The sequence below is a fragment of the Ostrea edulis genome, chromosome 9 (genome assembly GCF_947568905.1).
Source record: "Ostrea edulis chromosome 9, xbOstEdul1.1, whole genome shotgun sequence".
Lineage (NCBI taxonomy): Eukaryota > Metazoa > Mollusca > Bivalvia > Ostreida > Ostreidae > Ostrea > Ostrea edulis.
In genome coordinates this window covers 60,003,182-60,020,910 of record NC_079172.1, presented here as the reverse complement: position 1 = coordinate 60,020,910, position 17,729 = coordinate 60,003,182, and the positions used below count along the sequence as shown (strand labels likewise).

The 17,729-nt window shown below is 36.0% G+C and overlaps 2 protein-coding genes across 2 annotated transcripts in view; one reads left to right on the top strand and one right to left on the bottom strand.

Moving 5' to 3' along the window:
* Positions 1-1,418: 1,418 nt before the first annotated feature.
* LOC125658569 (cyclin-J-like) lies at positions 1,419-11,734 on the bottom strand. Its single transcript, XM_048889853.2, has 6 exons — positions 11,136-11,734; positions 8,202-8,495; positions 6,246-6,548; positions 5,284-5,443; positions 3,256-3,466; positions 1,419-2,155 (listed from the first exon to the last, which is right to left on the bottom strand). The coding sequence occupies exons 2-5, from the start codon at positions 8,476-8,478 to the stop codon at positions 3,262-3,264; spliced, it is 945 nt and encodes a 314-aa protein (XP_048745810.2). The 5' UTR covers positions 8,479-8,495; positions 11,136-11,734; the 3' UTR covers positions 1,419-2,155; positions 3,256-3,261.
* A 3,189-nt stretch (positions 11,735-14,923) lies between these two features.
* LOC125659374 (PWWP domain-containing protein 2A-like) overlaps positions 14,924-17,729 on the top strand; it is an 8,347-nt gene continuing 5,541 nt past the window's right edge. Inside the window, exons 1-2 of the mRNA XM_048891027.2 lie at positions 14,924-15,269; positions 15,409-17,490. Of these exons, the coding sequence (XP_048746984.2) occupies positions 15,121-15,269; positions 15,409-17,461 (2,202 nt within the window). The 5' untranslated portion in view covers positions 14,924-15,120 and the 3' untranslated portion in view covers positions 17,462-17,490. The remainder of the gene's footprint in view (positions 15,270-15,408; positions 17,491-17,729) is intronic.

Here is a 17,729-nt window from a genome sequence, read left to right as displayed (position 1 = left end):
AAAATACCCCTTGCTTGTCAGGTGATTAAATAGGGTGGTCCTTCAGATGAGACCGCAAAAACTATGTGTCACTGTACAGCAGGTGTGGCACAATAAAGATCCCTCCCTGCTCAAAGGCCGTATGTGCCGAACATAGGCCTAAATTTTGCAGTTCTTCACCGGCAGTGGTGACATCTCCCTGCGTGTAAAATTCTCAAGCAGGATAATAAACAATATACAACCAACCAACCCATTATTTACAATTGTTTAGTCCATCTGTTGATATTACATATACATGTATCTTTACATTTACTACATTTTCTCTCAACACTGTTTATCATCTGAAAATGAAGGTCCATGTCTTATAAACTTTAAAAATAGACTAATTACTGCATATAAATACACTAGATACATGTATAATGTACAACATGGGTTTATTATCAAAATGTTGAAATAAGAAATGTCTTTTTAGTTTTTGAGAGTATAAGAGATGATATACCCCGATCTAGCCTCTTCACACCGGCATTTTAAATTCAATATGCCCATGTGAAAACTGAAAGACATTTCTTAAATATATAATGTGTATGTATGGAATATGTGGGTGTTCATTTTTGTGGACCGGTGAATCTATGCAAGTATTTTTTAAATTTGACATTATGCAAAGTCTGTAATAGTTTTGTTCTGTTCCATCATTCATTTCTACACTGTATGATACCATAATGGGTAACAATTCTGATGGAAAAAGGCATCCATCATCTGACGAGAAAACACTCGGGCCTTCTACAAACAATCAAAAATGGCAAAATCTCCGATACAGGCGAGAACCCTGGGAAAGACAATTGTTGGTCATAGCTGAGGCCGTCCAAAAGCTACAACTAGGACAAGAGGCACTGCAGTCAGTGCTAGCATGGATACTAGATAGGTTTAAAAAGAGTTTATATCTAGCATTGAAGAAAAGTTCAAGGCCGTATGAAGAGACACCGATCTCGAATTGTCATTACATAAGGGGACATTGTCACCGTATGTATAACATCGAAAACAACCCACGTCAGAATCCTTCTCCCGACCATGACCTAAATATCACCATGATCACTCCAAATGTCAACAAGACAAACGAACCCATTCTGGACATGGCACGCGAGATCGTCAGTCATATACAAATATCAACATGATCACTTCAAATGTCAACAAGACAAACGAACCCATTCTGGACGTGGCACGTGAGATCGTCAGTCATATACAAATATCAACATGATCACTTCAAATGTCAACAAGACAAATGAACCCATTCTGGACGTGGCATGCGAGATCGTCAGTCATATACAGTTTTCCTTGTTTGTAACACATGTCCTACAAAGTTAATGCAGCAGTCTTCACTATGTACAGCAAATCTTCCTGATCCAACAAATGTCCATAGATACATGTACAAACACAGGAAATTTGATAAAACTATCTTTTATTCCAACAAACATTATATGCACTTTTAACAAATCATTGACAACCTGACAAAAACATTGAACATGTAAAATAGAAAGTAGTCAAAAATCCCTGAATTTGAATATTTTATCTCTCTCTTGCTTTCTCACTAAAGTACACTCACATATGTTGTTGACTGAAAGTGTTACAGTTCAAGAGTTATTTCCCTTTACTGACAATACTGTACATGTGAATGTGGTCACTATCTAAATTTAGCAGAGCACCACTGACTGTAATGCAAGCTGATGTAAAACTTGTAAATGATAAATATAACCATGGACCACATCGGGCATACATATTGTGATCTTGACAATGTGGCATGTTACGTCTTCACAACAATAAAACAATTAAAATATGTACGGAACATATGTACAATGAAAGACCATACAACAATCTATCAACTGTCTGAAAAGTTTACAATGTCAGGAATAATTTTGTTAATCATAAAATGGTCTTCAAGTTTAATTGATTGAAACAGTGATATCTACATGTACAAAACAATTACCTCAAATATGGGGGTGAACAAAGACAAAGAAATGTTTGAGAAATCACAGGTACTGACCAGAGTGTCATTATTTTACATCAAATAGCAAAATCACAAAAAAAGGTAACTGCACCAAACGTCAAGGGAAGTGACTCCGTCCTAGCACTGCGTTGAATCACTATGGCACCATAGGTTGTATACTGTCTGTGACTCTGTCTAAAAAAATTAACAGATGTTCACATAAACATGCTTATACAGATATGCAAGTCCTTCAATCAGCAATCCAGATACCCAGATTTGTGTTGCGTTTTGTAAATGATAAACCGATCACTGTAATAATGACAAAGACGGAAACGGGAAATATCGCTGCCTTGGATTCTGAGTCTTGTTCGACTTCTCATATAGTCTGGAACTTTGTTTCGATTGTATGAACTTTCAGATTCCTTTTTACAACACTGCCAGATAATCCAACTGTCTCCCGGGTTGGATACCGGGTCCTTCGTTACATGCAGATTGCTTATCAGATACTGAAGATTTTGAATGTTGGTGCTGATATTTATACTAAAAAAAGGTCTTTTATTGTTTAATTCTGAATTTCTATATCACTTTGATGTGTTTAGTGTTTACTTTGACTTGTAATAGCATGTGTTACACGTTTTTTATACGACAAAATTAAATTCCCATTTCAGTGTGCTAATGAATTATCGTGTCATCTTACGTATAAGTGTGCATTTCATGATCATCTCCAAACAACCAGTCTGATAATTAGATAAAGCTCCCAAATCAACAGCTTATGGGGTGATTATCCACAGTGGTCCCATGAAGCTCAGCTGACTATAAAATTAGCATAACGGAATGATTGCGTACTTCAGGTGTGAAGTGAATGGAGGGAGAAACTTCTTGGACTTTGAGATAACGCATGTGTTTTTAAGCACTTAGGACAGTAAATCTACTTCGAGACAATCCAGGTATTCTAGGTTTCCGTGTTCGAGATACTGTTTTTTCAAAAATCATGAATATAGTAAAACTGGCCGGGACCATCGACTCACTTCGAGACATCCGTGGTATTTGACATATCGGTGTTCGAGATGCCGAAGTTTACCTGTACTATGTTAAAAAATATCGAGGAAAACCAAAAATATTGCCTACTAACAAATCTTTCATCACTTGAAATGCAAAACCACAAAATTGTTTCTTAACAATAAATCTGTGATGATCATCTCTCTAAACTTGAGCTACAGGTCACACCATTTCATCTCTCTTAATTAGTTCATTAATTAGTTCAGAGTAGTCACTGATTCAGCAATTAATATTACCTGGTGTTAGGACCCCCTACTCATGTACAATTGCGATTTGCCATCTTGGGAAACCATCATCTTAGGGTTGGCATAGGTTGCTGGGTAGTACTGCTGCTGGCCATTGTAGAAACCAACAGGGGTGTATGACAGAGAGTGATTAGTTGCCATGGTGAACTGAGGAGCCGAAACATATTTACACTGTGAAAGCTGTCGATCTTTCTTTTGAAATCTGAAAAAAAGTTTTGAAGAGTTGACAAACATGTCAAAATGAATTCAAATAACAGACAACATTGTACAGATCAATTACAAGCATCAAAATCTGAACATGCAACAGAAGCTTAAATTTCAACATGTCCTATCCTGAATATTGTACTGGTCAGCAACAGAAGCCTTAAATTTCAATATGTCCTATCCTGAATATTGTACTGGTCAGCAACAGAAGCCTAAGATTTCAACATGTCCTATCCTGAACATTGTATTGGTCAGCAACAGAAGCCTTAAATTTCAACATATCCTATCCTGAGTATTGTACTGGTCAGCAACAGAAGCCTAAGATTTCAACAAGTCCTATCCTGAATATTGTACCGGCAACAGCTGTCTTAGATTTCAACAAGTCCTATCCTGAACATTGTACAGGTCAGCAACAGAAGCCTTAGTTAAATTCCAACATATCCTATCCTGAACATTGTATTGGTCAGCAACAGAAGCCTTAAATTTCAACATGTCCTATGATGAACATGGTACTGGTCAGCAACAGAAGCCTAAGATTTCAACATGTCCTATCCTGAATATTGTACTGACCAGCAACAAAAGCCTAAGATTTCAACATGTCCTATCCTGAATATTGTACCGGCAACAGCTGTCTTAGATTTCAACAAGTCCTATCCTGAACATTGTACAGGTCAGCAACAGAAGCCTAGTTAAATTTCAACATGTCCTATCCTGAACATTGTATTGGTCAGCAACAGAAGCCTTAAATTTCAACATGTCCTATCCTGAATATTGTACTGGCCAGCAACAGAAGCCTAAGATTTCAACATGTCCTATCCTGAACACACAATAGATGCATGAATAATATAATGTTAGTTTTACAGAAAAGGAAACCAGTATAATTTCTTTGGCAGATACATTTTATGACTTACTGATATGTAACAGTCATATTCTACACTAGATTTGTGTATATAACTTACTTCAGCGTCACACTAACAGTCATATTCTACACTAGATTTGTGTATATAACTTACTTCAGCGTCACATTAACAGTCATATTCTACACTAGATTTGTGTATATAACTTACTTCAGCGTCACACTAACAGTCATATTCTACACTAGATTTGTGTATAACTTACTTCAGCGTCACACTAACAGTCATATTCTACACTAGATTTGTGTATATAACTTACTTCAGCGTCACATTAACAGTCAGACTCTACACTAGATTTGTATATAACTTACTTCAGCATCACACTAACAGTCATATTCTACACTAGATTTGTGTATATAACTTACTTCAGCGTCACACTAACAGTCATACTCTACACTAGATTTGTGTATAACTTACTTCAGCATCACATTAACAGTCATATTCTACACTAGATTTGTGTATAACTTACTTCAGCATCACATTAACAGTCATATTCTACACTAGATTTGTGTATATAACTTACTTCAGCATCACATTAACAGTCATATTCTACACTAGATTTGTGTATGTATATAACTTACTTCAGCATCACACTAACAGTCATACTCTACACTAGATTTGTGTATATAACTTACTTCAGCATCACACTAACAGTCATACTCTACACGAGATTTGTGTATAACTTACTTCAGTATCACACTAACAGTCATATTCTACACTAGATTTGTGTATATAACTTACTTCAGCGTCACATTAACAGTCATATTCTACACTAGATTTGTGTATAACTTACTTCAGCATCACACTAACAGTCATATTCTACACTAGATTTGTGTATATAACTTACTTCAGCATCACATTAACAGTCTTATTCTACACTGGTTTTGTGTATATAACTTACCTCAGCATCACATTAACACAGGGCAACAGTTCCTCAATGAAGTAATCTGTCATCAGCTGTAGCTGTTGTGGCCAAGTCGGTGTTAGACGCAGTGAGATACGCGAGGCTGCGACACAGCTAGCTGCTATCAGAGAGGAAGCGTAATCTCGAAAAACGTGATCTGTTCAACAGAAAGCCATGTTCATCAACTTCAATGTAATTCACATGAAATAACACACAGAATAACAATTTCTAAAGCACATTTAGCTGAAATCGAAGGAGAGAACTCTACCTTATAGAAACCAGTCACAAATGAAAAGATGACCCAGGGAAATGGATTTTTGCTTTCCTACACCGTTAAAATGGCTGACCTCTATTTATATCAAATTTTGGGCTTACTCTGTTTCCTCTCTACACGACTCTATATCAAACGTTTGAGGGGCGGGTAGGGGGGTAGGTAGGAAGGCATTTTTTCTCCCAATAAGCTTTAAATAGCACATCCAATTTCTTTACTTGAAAATGAGGTACCTAGAACTACTAATGGGACTAATACCATATCCATCCACCCCCCCTTCACAGAGCACATTGGTGCTCATTGAGAAAAATATACTCTGGACAATGCCAATATAACACACACCCAACTATCCCCCCTCAAAATGGAAAAAATATCCATTAAACTTTCTCAAATGTTAAAAATAATCTTGATCCAAATTGAAAGTATTTTAATCAAATCTTACCATCAGTTAATATCAGAATCCCAACCCCCCTTCATTTGTGTGTGTGTGTGTGTGTATGTTGGGGGGGGGGGGGGGGGTATAACTATCCAGGTCTCTACAAAATCTGGATAAAATTGGGAGGAAAACAAGATTTTGTGATTAAAGAACTTTGAAAAAAAAAATTGAGACAGGAAGATTTGTTTCAGGTGATTGGGCAAAGAAACAGCTTTCTGAATTAGCCTTGGTTACATTATTTAGAATGCTGACCTTGCAAAGAAATCTCAATGAAATACTTTGTGTGTCTCTCCAAACACTCCTCCACAGCAGTTTTTGACAACAGAGGTTGTCCATCAATCAGGTCACCATCGTCAACTGCAACCACCAGAAAATATGGCACAAACTGAGCAACTGTTGGGATCGAGAGTGACCAGTCAAAGAAGTTCAACACAGTGATCTCCATATTCATCAAATCAGCAGCGGAGTAGCCCACATTCAGAAGACTGTGTGTGGGCAGCATGTCATTCATACTGCCCAGCCTCAAAGTCCGATCACATTGTTCCTCATATTTCACTGTTAAAGAAAACTTTTTTTTAAACCTAAAATTTACAAAGTTATTCACTTCACATGATTATGGCAGTTTACTTTTATTATCATTTCGTTTTCAAAATCATATTACTTTAAGGGGGAGGGGTGAGTTGTAAAGTAAATATTTGTATTTATATTTTGTATGTATAAATATCCAAATACAATATGTAGATAGGCCTGAGTATTGCTGTCTACCTCATGATATGATACTTATCATGATTCGAACATAATGACACAATATACTTTCAATGATTTTAATGACATTAGATTTCTTAGATCTATTTTGTTTATTTTGTAGTTCCAGGGTATCAGGACAACTCACCCCCAAGACAACTCGCCCCTAAGAAAACTCGCCTTCAAGACAACTCGCCCCCTCTCTTAAGATAACTCTCTCCTTCATATCATACATGTTTACAATTATATTATTTTTGGTCTAAATCAAAGAGGTGTACTAGCAAAAATTAATAAATTTCTTATAGATAGTATATAGGCCTACATCACAGACAAAAAGACATGTTCACATAAACACCAAACTTCATGTCTTTTTATGCAAGACGAAATATTTTACTGAAAATCCAATGTTTGGGTTCAAATTCATCACCACTTTTATGTACATGTAAAATATATAATTTCAGCAGAAGCAAGTAAGAGCGTTTGGTAGGGAGAGTATTAGCTTGGTCTACGGTTGATGTAGTATAATTATCTATAATCTGCGACTGTTGTTAAATCTAATTGTTTGATTTCTCCCAAGCTGTTATCAATTTACTTCAAACGTTAAGGTACTCATCATCAGAGTACTTTTCACTCTGAAATCGCCGCGTAAAAAGAATCAGTAAAGCAAGGCCGTTATAAAGTTTCTAACATGGGGATTTTATGATTTTTCAACAGGAATTAGTTGAGATACGCATTTAAAGATAATTACATGTATCAGAATATTCATGCTTTACATTTATACTTAATATACTTAATAACTCTATCGATAAAACACACACACACACACACACCTTCCAACCCACCCCCAAATATTGTTCTCAGGATTGGAGACATTTAATCAATTACCTGAAGATCAGTAAAGATAATTTTCCTTGCCAAATGAATTATGAAAAAGATCATTTTTTCTGAAATGCAATAATTAAATCTGTGTATAATTTCTATTAGAATTTACCATCCGTGTTAAAGTGTGAAATAAAAAGACGTAGGCCTATCTTTATTGGGTTAAAAGTGTAAAAAAAAATTTACAATTACACACACACAAAATGAAAATAAAAAATGTGATAATATATTCATATATGATATTGGGGGCGAGTTGTCTCAAGAAAAGGGGCGAGTTGTCCTGAGAGGGGGCGAGTTGTCTTAAGGGCGAGTTGTCCAGCATTCCCTTCCAGTATCATATTCCCAAATAAAATCAAACGACCTCCTATATATTAAATGTATGAATGAAAATTACTAGAACAATAAGGGTTTAAAACATTTTTAAACAATACACCACACTCGGATAATCATTCCAGTTTAATGACAAATATAAGTTACACATGTATCACGATGTTATATACTGATGATACAATGCCTGCATTATCCAGAATGTTAAATGTATTGCCTTCTTCCTCTAAATGTATGGCACCAAATTAAACAGCTTACCTGAGATAGAAAGACAAGCCATTGCCAAAAGATAGAGATGGTTTTGATCAACCTCCAGTTTATCCATAAAATAGTCCATTAAATAGACAGCTAAATGTTGGGATGCGGCACTCAGATAAAAGGTCTCCACCACAATGGCAAGCCAGTCCACCAGGTGGCGCCTGAACCACAGCTGCGGAGAGTGCCCATGGTACGTAGGCAGAAACGGCTCCTTTCTACGCAAAGTCTCATAAATGTCCTCCGAGATTTTATTTTTCCACCATTCTATCTCCATCATCTTTTTACATTTCTATTCTGCAAATTTCAGAAGCTCTTAAGTTAAGCAATAATGTAAACACAGCAGAGAGCATCATAGCATATTACACTAAGCCCTTACCTGAACTATTACAATGACACAGGAAATAAAGAAATAAATCCTTCCTGCATTAGACAACTAAATTCCACTTTGTAACTGTGAGGAAGCGAAGCTGAAGTAATCCTGACAAAACTAAAGATAACTAAACAGGTCCCACAACAGTGTCAGACTTCCAGAATTGTGTTCTTTCTTTACATCCTCAATATTTGTGAATTAAGCAGCTTAAAATTATCAGTGTTTATATAAAAGCTGTCAGATCATCCAGACTTTAGTGACCTGTGCAGTGAGTGTTAACACAGGCTATCCATCTGCTAATTAACTCAAAAGTCCCTCTTGTGAAAACCACCCAGGTGCTGGTCAGTAATTAAACCCTCATTTCAAACACATCCTGGAGTGGTTAGGTAATGGGACATCAATGGCTTTCTGTATCAACATTAATTAAATCCAGTCACTAGTATTTCTCACAATTGTGCTTGGGGGCACAATACTAGACCATTTATAATCTTATTGGTGATTTTCACACATGACTTTTAAAGAAGGGAGAATTTCTAAATATAAATAACACCTCAAAACAAGCATTGATAACACACTCACTCACACAGATATATATATAATCCAAATAGAAAGAGTTGATATCACACAGTCAAAATAATTCAATAAAAAAAGCAGGAAAATATACAGTTCCAAAATATATTTAAATCACTAGCGCTTTCTGGATTTTAACAACCATCCCCAGGTGAATACAAATTAATAATAATTATTAATTTGTATTCACCTGAGGATGGATGTTAAAATCCAGAAAGCGCTAGTGATTTAAATATATTTTGGAACTGTATATTTTCCTGCTTTTTTTATTGAATTTATATATATATATATATATATATATATATATATATATATAGAGAGAGAGAGAGAGAGAGAGAGAGAGAGAGAGAGAAAGAATATATTGTCAATACATATAAATAAATTTCCCCCCTATGAACAGACAGTTGCAGTCACTACCAGTAAAGAGGAGATAATTTATGGCTGGACCGGAATTGAACCCGGGACCCAAGCACCACCAGGCAGGTGCCCAAACCACTGGACTATCCAGGTTGATATCCACGGTCTGTATAGCCCTAACTACTACGGTACATTTTGAGTCAACACAAAACATTACTAAGAATTGGAAAATGACTGAAATGTTCTGTTAATACACATGAGTAAAAAAAACTGAATTGATTTACAATTCATCATTTTAACAATAAGCCACTGTGACAATTTCTGTAAAACAGGCAGAAGTCAATACACAATGGCAGAGGGAATTACTTCCCTTATAACATCAACATACAAATAACCATAATTGTTTAAATCTGAAATTCAGTTCCCTGAAAGTATTTGGTCTTCCTAAGTTTTAATAGTTTCTCATAATGAAGAGCCAGTATACTTTTGATTCAAATGTTGACTTGTGGTTCTCTACATTCATTAAGGAGTAAAGCATCATATTTCAGTATACATGACATTCAAAAATCAAATAAAGGCTATAATAGATCTTTTCAAATTTACAAATTTCAACTGATTCCTTTTTTTTTTTGCAAAATTTTAATTTTCAATATAAAAATATAACGAGAGCTTCATTATATTATTTTACTTGATTGTGAAAATTCAAGCACCAAATTAATTAATGAAAAAATCTCAACATTCTGATGTTATACTATATTGCATAAAAACATACTATTAGAATGTTTAATCATTATTTCATTAGAAAAATGTTAAAATATGTAGGTGGAACAACATAACGCTCCAGAAATTACTATTTAGGGGTGCACCATTTGCATTTTCTTAATTAAAATCTATTTAAGCCAGATTAACAAAATTTGGCAGAGAATTCTCTCTTAATTGCTATGGAAAAAAAAATATATTGAACTGACGAAAATAATAACCTAGATGGAATTTTAGAAGCTTAACAAATAACCAATTTAATTAAAATAAGGATATGGTTTTCACAAACCTGTGGTTTCAATGCACAACAACATCAGCAAATTATGGCTTACGGACACATCACAATTTAAATATTTAAATGTATTTTCCTCCCATATATATGTTTTTATAATTCTCCTTGTTTTATCCCTACTTGAGGGGGTCAGGATTATGTCACTAACAAGTTAAATTGAGTTCCCATGGGCTAAATGTATCCCTGACTGTAAAATAAACACTGAACAACATAGATATTCGCCGATATTCACATGATGGGCAGTTTACACACCGTTTGAATATTTACATTAACTGATTAATTACAAGCAATCCGACAGTTTTACAGATGTGCAATATAACATGAATTAATGGCCTCTATTCGGGTGAAAAGGAAGCCATTCTTTAAATTAATGTCACTAGCGTCACTCAAAAAACAAACCACAAGCGAATAAAATCAACAAGGTTGTCGCTAGTCGAGGATGCAAGCAGTCTAAGCTAGGGTTACATACATTTATTTATTTTTTTTAAAATATGGATATATATATTTCTATGCCTTGTGTCAAAGGCAGCAGATATCTATAAATAACCCTTTATGATTTTTCAACGCAAATAGTTTTATAACCAACCTTTGAATTCGATTTTTCGCAAAAATGTTACTTCACATATCCACATCTCCGTACCTCTGGACCTTTCGCACGCTTTCAATTTCTTCGTCATTTCCAAACGCTAGCGTCATCTAATAAGGGAGGTAACTCCCAAATATGATTTGTAACAATGCATCATAAGTAAAGAATTTCTATCCATTTTATGATTTCTATTCAACAGGTCCCGTGTATAACGAATAAAAAAAAATGCATATTACACGTAGAGATCAGAATTCAATAAATTTAGACTATTTCATACTAATTACCCCCCCCCCCCTAAAAAAGATAAAATTAAGAAAGGGGGAAAAAAGCTGTCTATCTGAAATATTTATTCGTTTACAGTCAATATATTATGCTTTATGACAATACTGATGCCTAATATTAATTATTCGGTTGTATGAATCATTTGATCGATTGTATGAAGCCTTTTGAACATCGAAGAACGTAGTTATTACATGAACTAATCTCAGTGGTGAATCATTGAAGGAACTTTGAATGTTGTAAATGTCGAAAGTTGTTCTCGTTTTTATACAAATAAATAAACAAATAAATAAACACATAAATAAATAAATAAATAGATAAATAAATAAATAAAAAAACTGGATGCACGGAATGGTATGTCTATTTTCCTGGTACTCTATTGTAGTCTATACAAATGTTACCTTTTGTTTTTGTACTGGATAAGTCATGGGAATAAATTACATTTCATACGTGTAAATTATATTCGTTTGACTTATAAAAGCATATATTTAATTATCATTTTTGAAAAAAGTTTGTAGTAAGTGTCATCGACTTTAGATTTAAAACTAGTGAAGGACAAAAGGTATCGACAAAACATTTTGGTAACAGAGGTGGTAAATTCTTTTAAGGAGGAGGGTGTCAATCCAAGATAGTACCTTTACTCTTTAAAATGAGGTGGATTGCATACCCCAAAGTGACAATCTCTGTTATTGAAAATGTTAACAACTAAGGGTGGAGGTTGCAACCCCATCTAGATCCGCCTCTGCATGACGCGAAAACTCGTACACAAATAGTAACACGAGTCTTATTTACATTTGCAAGAAGTTCGAAACAAGCAGTGAATTAAGACATTGCCCCCCCCCCCCCCCCCTCCTGAATGTGATTCAACCAGAGGCTGATTGAAAGTGAACAGAGTACACGTTCTTAATAATTTCTCCGATATTTCATCATTACCATGAACGCTGTTACATCAATCATACTAATTATCTTTTCTTTTTCTTTTTTTTCATTGTAATACAGTGATTCAGAACATGTAAATCCTTAAGTGTAAGAGAAAACAATCTTATCAGCTATACCATGTTTAATATCATGCAAAGTATATTTCTAAAATATGCATACATGTATAAATGACACATATATGTATACATGTGTATACATACATGTCCAATCCAATGCAATTGCCTGTAATATTGGGGGGAAAGACATTATTGTAGTCTGCAGGGGGTAGGAGATTCTAAGAAATCAGTTCAAGAAACTGAGCTTGTATTCCTCTTAGAGGAAGCCTTTGACTAAATATCGGGGCAATATCTGTATCTGTAATGAAAAAAAGCCCGGAAAACTGTTTGATCTATTTTCCCCAAAAAGTAGGTCAAGGATGGACCAATCAAGCTGAAATGCAAATTGAATTTGTATTCCTTCGAGAGGAAGCCTTTGACTAGATATTAGGGCAATATCTGTATCCATAATGGAAAAAAAAAGCCCGGAAAACTGTTTGATCTACTTTTTCAAAAAAGTAGGTCAAGGATGGACCAATTCAGCTGAAATGCAAACTGAACTTGTATTCCTCTGAGAGGAAGCCTTTGACTAAATATCAGGGCAATATCTGTATCCATAATGAAAAAAAGCCCGGAAAACTGTTTGACATACTTTTAGTCCTAATGTAGGTCACGGACAGACAGACCAATCCAATTGAAATGCAAACTGAACTTGTATTCCTCTGAAAGGAAGCTTATGTGTAGGGCATTATCTGTAACGAAAAAAAGTTCGAAAAACTGTTTGACCTTTTTATAGCCCTAAAGTAGGTCAAGGATTGACCAATCCAGCTGAAATGCAAACTCACTCTTACAATTCCTGAGGGAGATATTGTGACCAAATTTCAAAATTGTACATGTATCCGTTAAGGAAAAAGGTCCGGAAAACATGACCCCGGATGGACGGACGGACGGACAGCCAGCCAGCCGGACAGACGCACGGACAGCGCCATAACATGATACGTCGCGTCTAATGACGGGCGTATTAATTTTTTCTCTAGAACCACTGGACCAGAAAAGTTTACATTTGCATGAAAGCTTACTGACATAGTGCAGATTCAAGTTTGTTGAAATCAGGGGGGGGGGGGGGGGGGGGGGGGGGGGGGGGGCACAATAGGGGATCAAAGTTTTATATGCAAATATATAGGGAAAATCTTTAAAAACTCATCTTCTCAACAACCATTGGGCCAGATAGGTTTACAATTACATGGAAGCTTCCTGACAATAGTGCAGATTCAAATTTGTTAACATCACGGCCCCCAAGGGTAGGGTGGGGACACAATATGGTATGAAAGTTTTACATACAAATATATTTAAAGGGGGGAATCTTTAAAAATCTTCTTCTCAAGAACCACTGGGCCAGAAAAGTTTACATTTACATGAAAACTTCCTAACATAGTGCAGATTCAACTTTATTTAAATCATGTCCCCCCTCCCCCAGGGGGTTAGGTTGGGTCCATAATAGGGGATCAAAGTTGTGCATGCGAATATATAGGGACAATCTTTAAATATGGTCCAATGTGAACGATGTGGCCCCTGGGCCCTCTTGTTCTAGGATATTGTTCGAATATCTAAACGTTTAAAAGAACATTTTTAATTTTGTATGCTAGCCTTGTGAGACCTCATCTCAAATTTGCAAATGCAGTATGGAATCCATTTCTAAAGAAACACTTTTTGATAGAAAACGTGAAAAAAGGACAACCAAATTAATTAATGCCTGGTTTATAGCAGACTGTATGAAGAAAGGCTACGTAAAACCAAGCAACTATAACCGTAACTACTAGAGGTGATAAGATCATGTTACATAACATAAAAACGTGTAGTGGTAATTCCAAATTCAAGAGTAAAACAAGAACACAGGGGAAATCAATACAACATTCAATGTATAACGATGTTTCATATCTAGTAAATGGATGGTGGGTTTTTGTAATCATGGTATTACTTTGAAACAAAAATAATCAACCATAGGGATTTTCAAAATTTTGTTTATTGCTTGATTTATTTCACCTATAATTTATCATTTAAGTCTATGGGAAGAGCATGTTTTATGAAAATATTTTTTAAAGAAATTATATTTTCATACAAATCTCTTAGTAGAAAGTTACACACACTTTCTCTTTATGAAAATATGGAATAAAATGAATAATTTACCACACATATTTTTAGAAAATTAGATTTTTAAACAATTTGTACAAAGGACCGATGACTTTTCAAAAAGGTCTCAGGTGCAATAAAGGTCACCTTTTACATGTGAATTTCATCTACTTCACTTAAACTATGTCAGTTTTAAATCCTTCAAAATTGTTCATTATCCTTTCGTTATACATTGGATACCTTAAGAAATATAAATTGAATATAAGGAAAAACTGTTACCGTACGTAAATAAGAAGGAGACTAAACACATGAAACGATTTAAAAAATATAAAAAAAATAATGAAATAAAAAGTTGGATCCGTCTATGAAATTGGTTCAATTTCAAGAGTTATCTTTCTTGGATTGGTATGGTTGTGTACACAAATCTTGAAAAATGCGTAATCTGGGAAAGGTTAGAGATCTGTTACATAGCCAATCGTATTCTATGTAACTCTAGTACGCTCATTACGATAGAAACCTGAAATATACAGTTGAAGAAGCAAAAATTAAAAGTAACGTATTGTTTACGCATGCGCGAAAAATCTTAATGGAGACCTCGAAAAATGGCGGAGCTAAGAAGAAGACCTGGGGCAATTTCAAAAGGCATGAAATTGCCTATAACAATCGAGGATGCCATTGATGACGTTTTAGTTGTATGCTTAGAATATGGTGCTAAACTTTTCAAGGGTATTTTATTGGATATAAATAAAAGGTAGCTAGAACCAACGTTATAAACACAAGCAAAATTTCTTGTTATGACACTACTTTCTAAACCATCTGCTGAATTTTACGCTTACACGATATGAAATTAGCCTTAATGCGTCATATTCCTTTGTTTTAATTTGTTTCAGAAACCTGCCACATGGCATATGCGTGCCTTTCTCCGCTAATGGGGACAATTCAAAAGGCGACCCAAATGCACCCGGTGTCAATAACAATGCAGATCAGGATGTAGAGGTGTCAGCGACAGGTTTTAGACACACTTATACACAGGGAAACGAGCAACATGTAAACAAATTCTTCTTGCGGTCCAGTAAGGACCGTCCTGCACGCAGTATACGTTTGCGCCCTCGATCTACGTTGTGTAGCAAATGTAAAGCTGTATGTCAAGAGACTGAAAAGGGCATTATGCCAGTTCAGCAGATTGTGAAACAGGGCACTCAAAAGAACCAAGTACCTCAACAGTCACTACGAGAAGGCCTGCGGAGGCGTTCCGTCCAAAATAAGGATCCTCCGAACAACAGCAAGCCTGCAGACAATAACAAAAACTCCGGCTTAACACGCTCGAGTCCGTTCATTAAGATATCTATTGGTGAGGGCACTGTGTTGAAGATTCCGCCACGTCTGCATGACGAGGTAGATGGGACAACTTCTAAATCAAAAGGAAAGGTTGAATCTGTGAAAGAGGACAGTGCTCTAGAGCAGGACAAAAACAGGAGAACTAGTAAACGGAATCTCCGCAAAACAAAGGATCGTACAAAACACGTGGAGGAAGAGCCCCCAAAAGAACTTGAAAATAGCAATGAAAATGTCACTAGTCATCACAAAAAACATAAACGCAAACATAAACATAAGCATGGAGATAATGAGGAAAAAAATCAAAATGCGTCCTCAGAGGGTGTGGATGAGAATCTGGAAAGTTCAATGGAAAATCAAAATGACGTTGTTGCTCAGAGACCAAGGCTGTTGTACACATGGCGGCAGAATAAAGGACTATCACCAAGACGAGATAATGCAACAAACAATATCGAAAATGTTAATAATTTGAATGTATCATTGAAGCAGAATATCCCAGAGAACATTTCACCAAAACGTACTGTGCGGACAAAAAGTAGTGAACAGGTTCACAAAAAGGAGTACAAGCTGAGGAGCCGCGAACGTCTGAGTGTCGATTCTGTGGAGAAAAGCCCCAAGAAGCTGGAAGAGAACACGAAGGAGGAGGACTCTCTCAGTGAAGATGTCAACGACAATGTGACTGGACTTGTGATGAGAGTCAGCGAGGAATCCATGCCAGAAGCTGAAAGCCAGGAAGTGTCGCAGGATATTGTAGATTGTGTGGATTCTCAAGACAAACCTCCTGTGTATTATGATAACCTTAGTGAAAAACACACAGACTACTTCTTGCATGCCAATCATGATTATGTAGTGACTTTGAATAATCCAAACAGTCTTAGTAACTCTATAACCAGTTCACGCTCGGAAGGCCATGATAAATATGTGATAATAGACACAGACAAGTATTCTGTGATATCATCTGCATCGGAACGGGATTTTGACTTCAAGGATGAGGATATTCCCATGTCTCCCGAGGGCCCGCCTTCGTCTGTGGCCATGCTTCCATCTCCAACTCATCAACCAGAACCGGTGTCTCCTGCTCATCAACTAGAGTCGATCTCTCTAGCTCATGAACTGGAGCAGATTTCTCCTTTGGATCATTTTGAACCTGTGGATGAACCAGCCATGGATGAGGATGAGGAAGAGAGGGAAGATATTGCCGATGCTCCACCCACTAATGAAGATGTGTTCAGATCTCTGATGATGAAAATTCGGACTCGTGATGTGCCAAAATGCATAGCGACCGATGGTCGGACAATTCATGTTGGAGATATTGTGTGGGGGAAAATTAAAGGGTTTCCTTGGTGGCCGGGGCGTGTGTTGTCAATCAGTGTGAGTGAAAGAGACGGGGGAATCGTGATACGAAAACTTGCACATGTGTCATGGTTCGGTTCATCCACCATGTCACACATTCAGTGTTCAGACTTGTATCCATTTTTGGAGGATTTTAAATTACGCTACAACAGGAAAAAGCGGGGACCATACAAAGTGGCCATCAAGCAAGCCACTATTGCAGCACAGAGTGTGACAAATACACACCAAATTGACTTTAAAGAATATGATTTGTAGCAATCGTATACATGCAAGCAAAACCATGTGTAAGTATATTATATATTCTATGCAGAACACTGTAAATATTTATTTAATGTGTAGATATAAACTGTTGCTGTCTATGCAGTGTACATTGAACACAACTTCTGTGTACCACGCTGTTGTATGTACTACACAAGGAGTACAGGCACTTGTTTCATACATGAGTCACCCCCTCCTTAATAATACCACAAGGTACCTAACTAGATTTTGGACACCTCTCGCTTCAAGTCTCATTTTGCGAATA

Excerpts from the sequence above, each read along its gene's own strand:
- LOC125658569 (XM_048889853.2), bottom strand. The coding sequence starts at position 8,478 with ATGATGGAGATAGAATGGTGGAAAAATAAAATCTCGGAGGACATTTAT. Across the intron at positions 6,549-8,201 it reads GGCTTGTCTTTCTATCTCAG|TGAAATATGAGGAACAATGT; the intron begins GTAAGCTGTTTA and ends TTTCTTTAACAG. Across the intron at positions 5,444-6,245 it reads CATTGAGATTTCTTTGCAAG|ATCACGTTTTTCGAGATTAC; the intron begins GTCAGCATTCTA and ends TCTGTTGAACAG.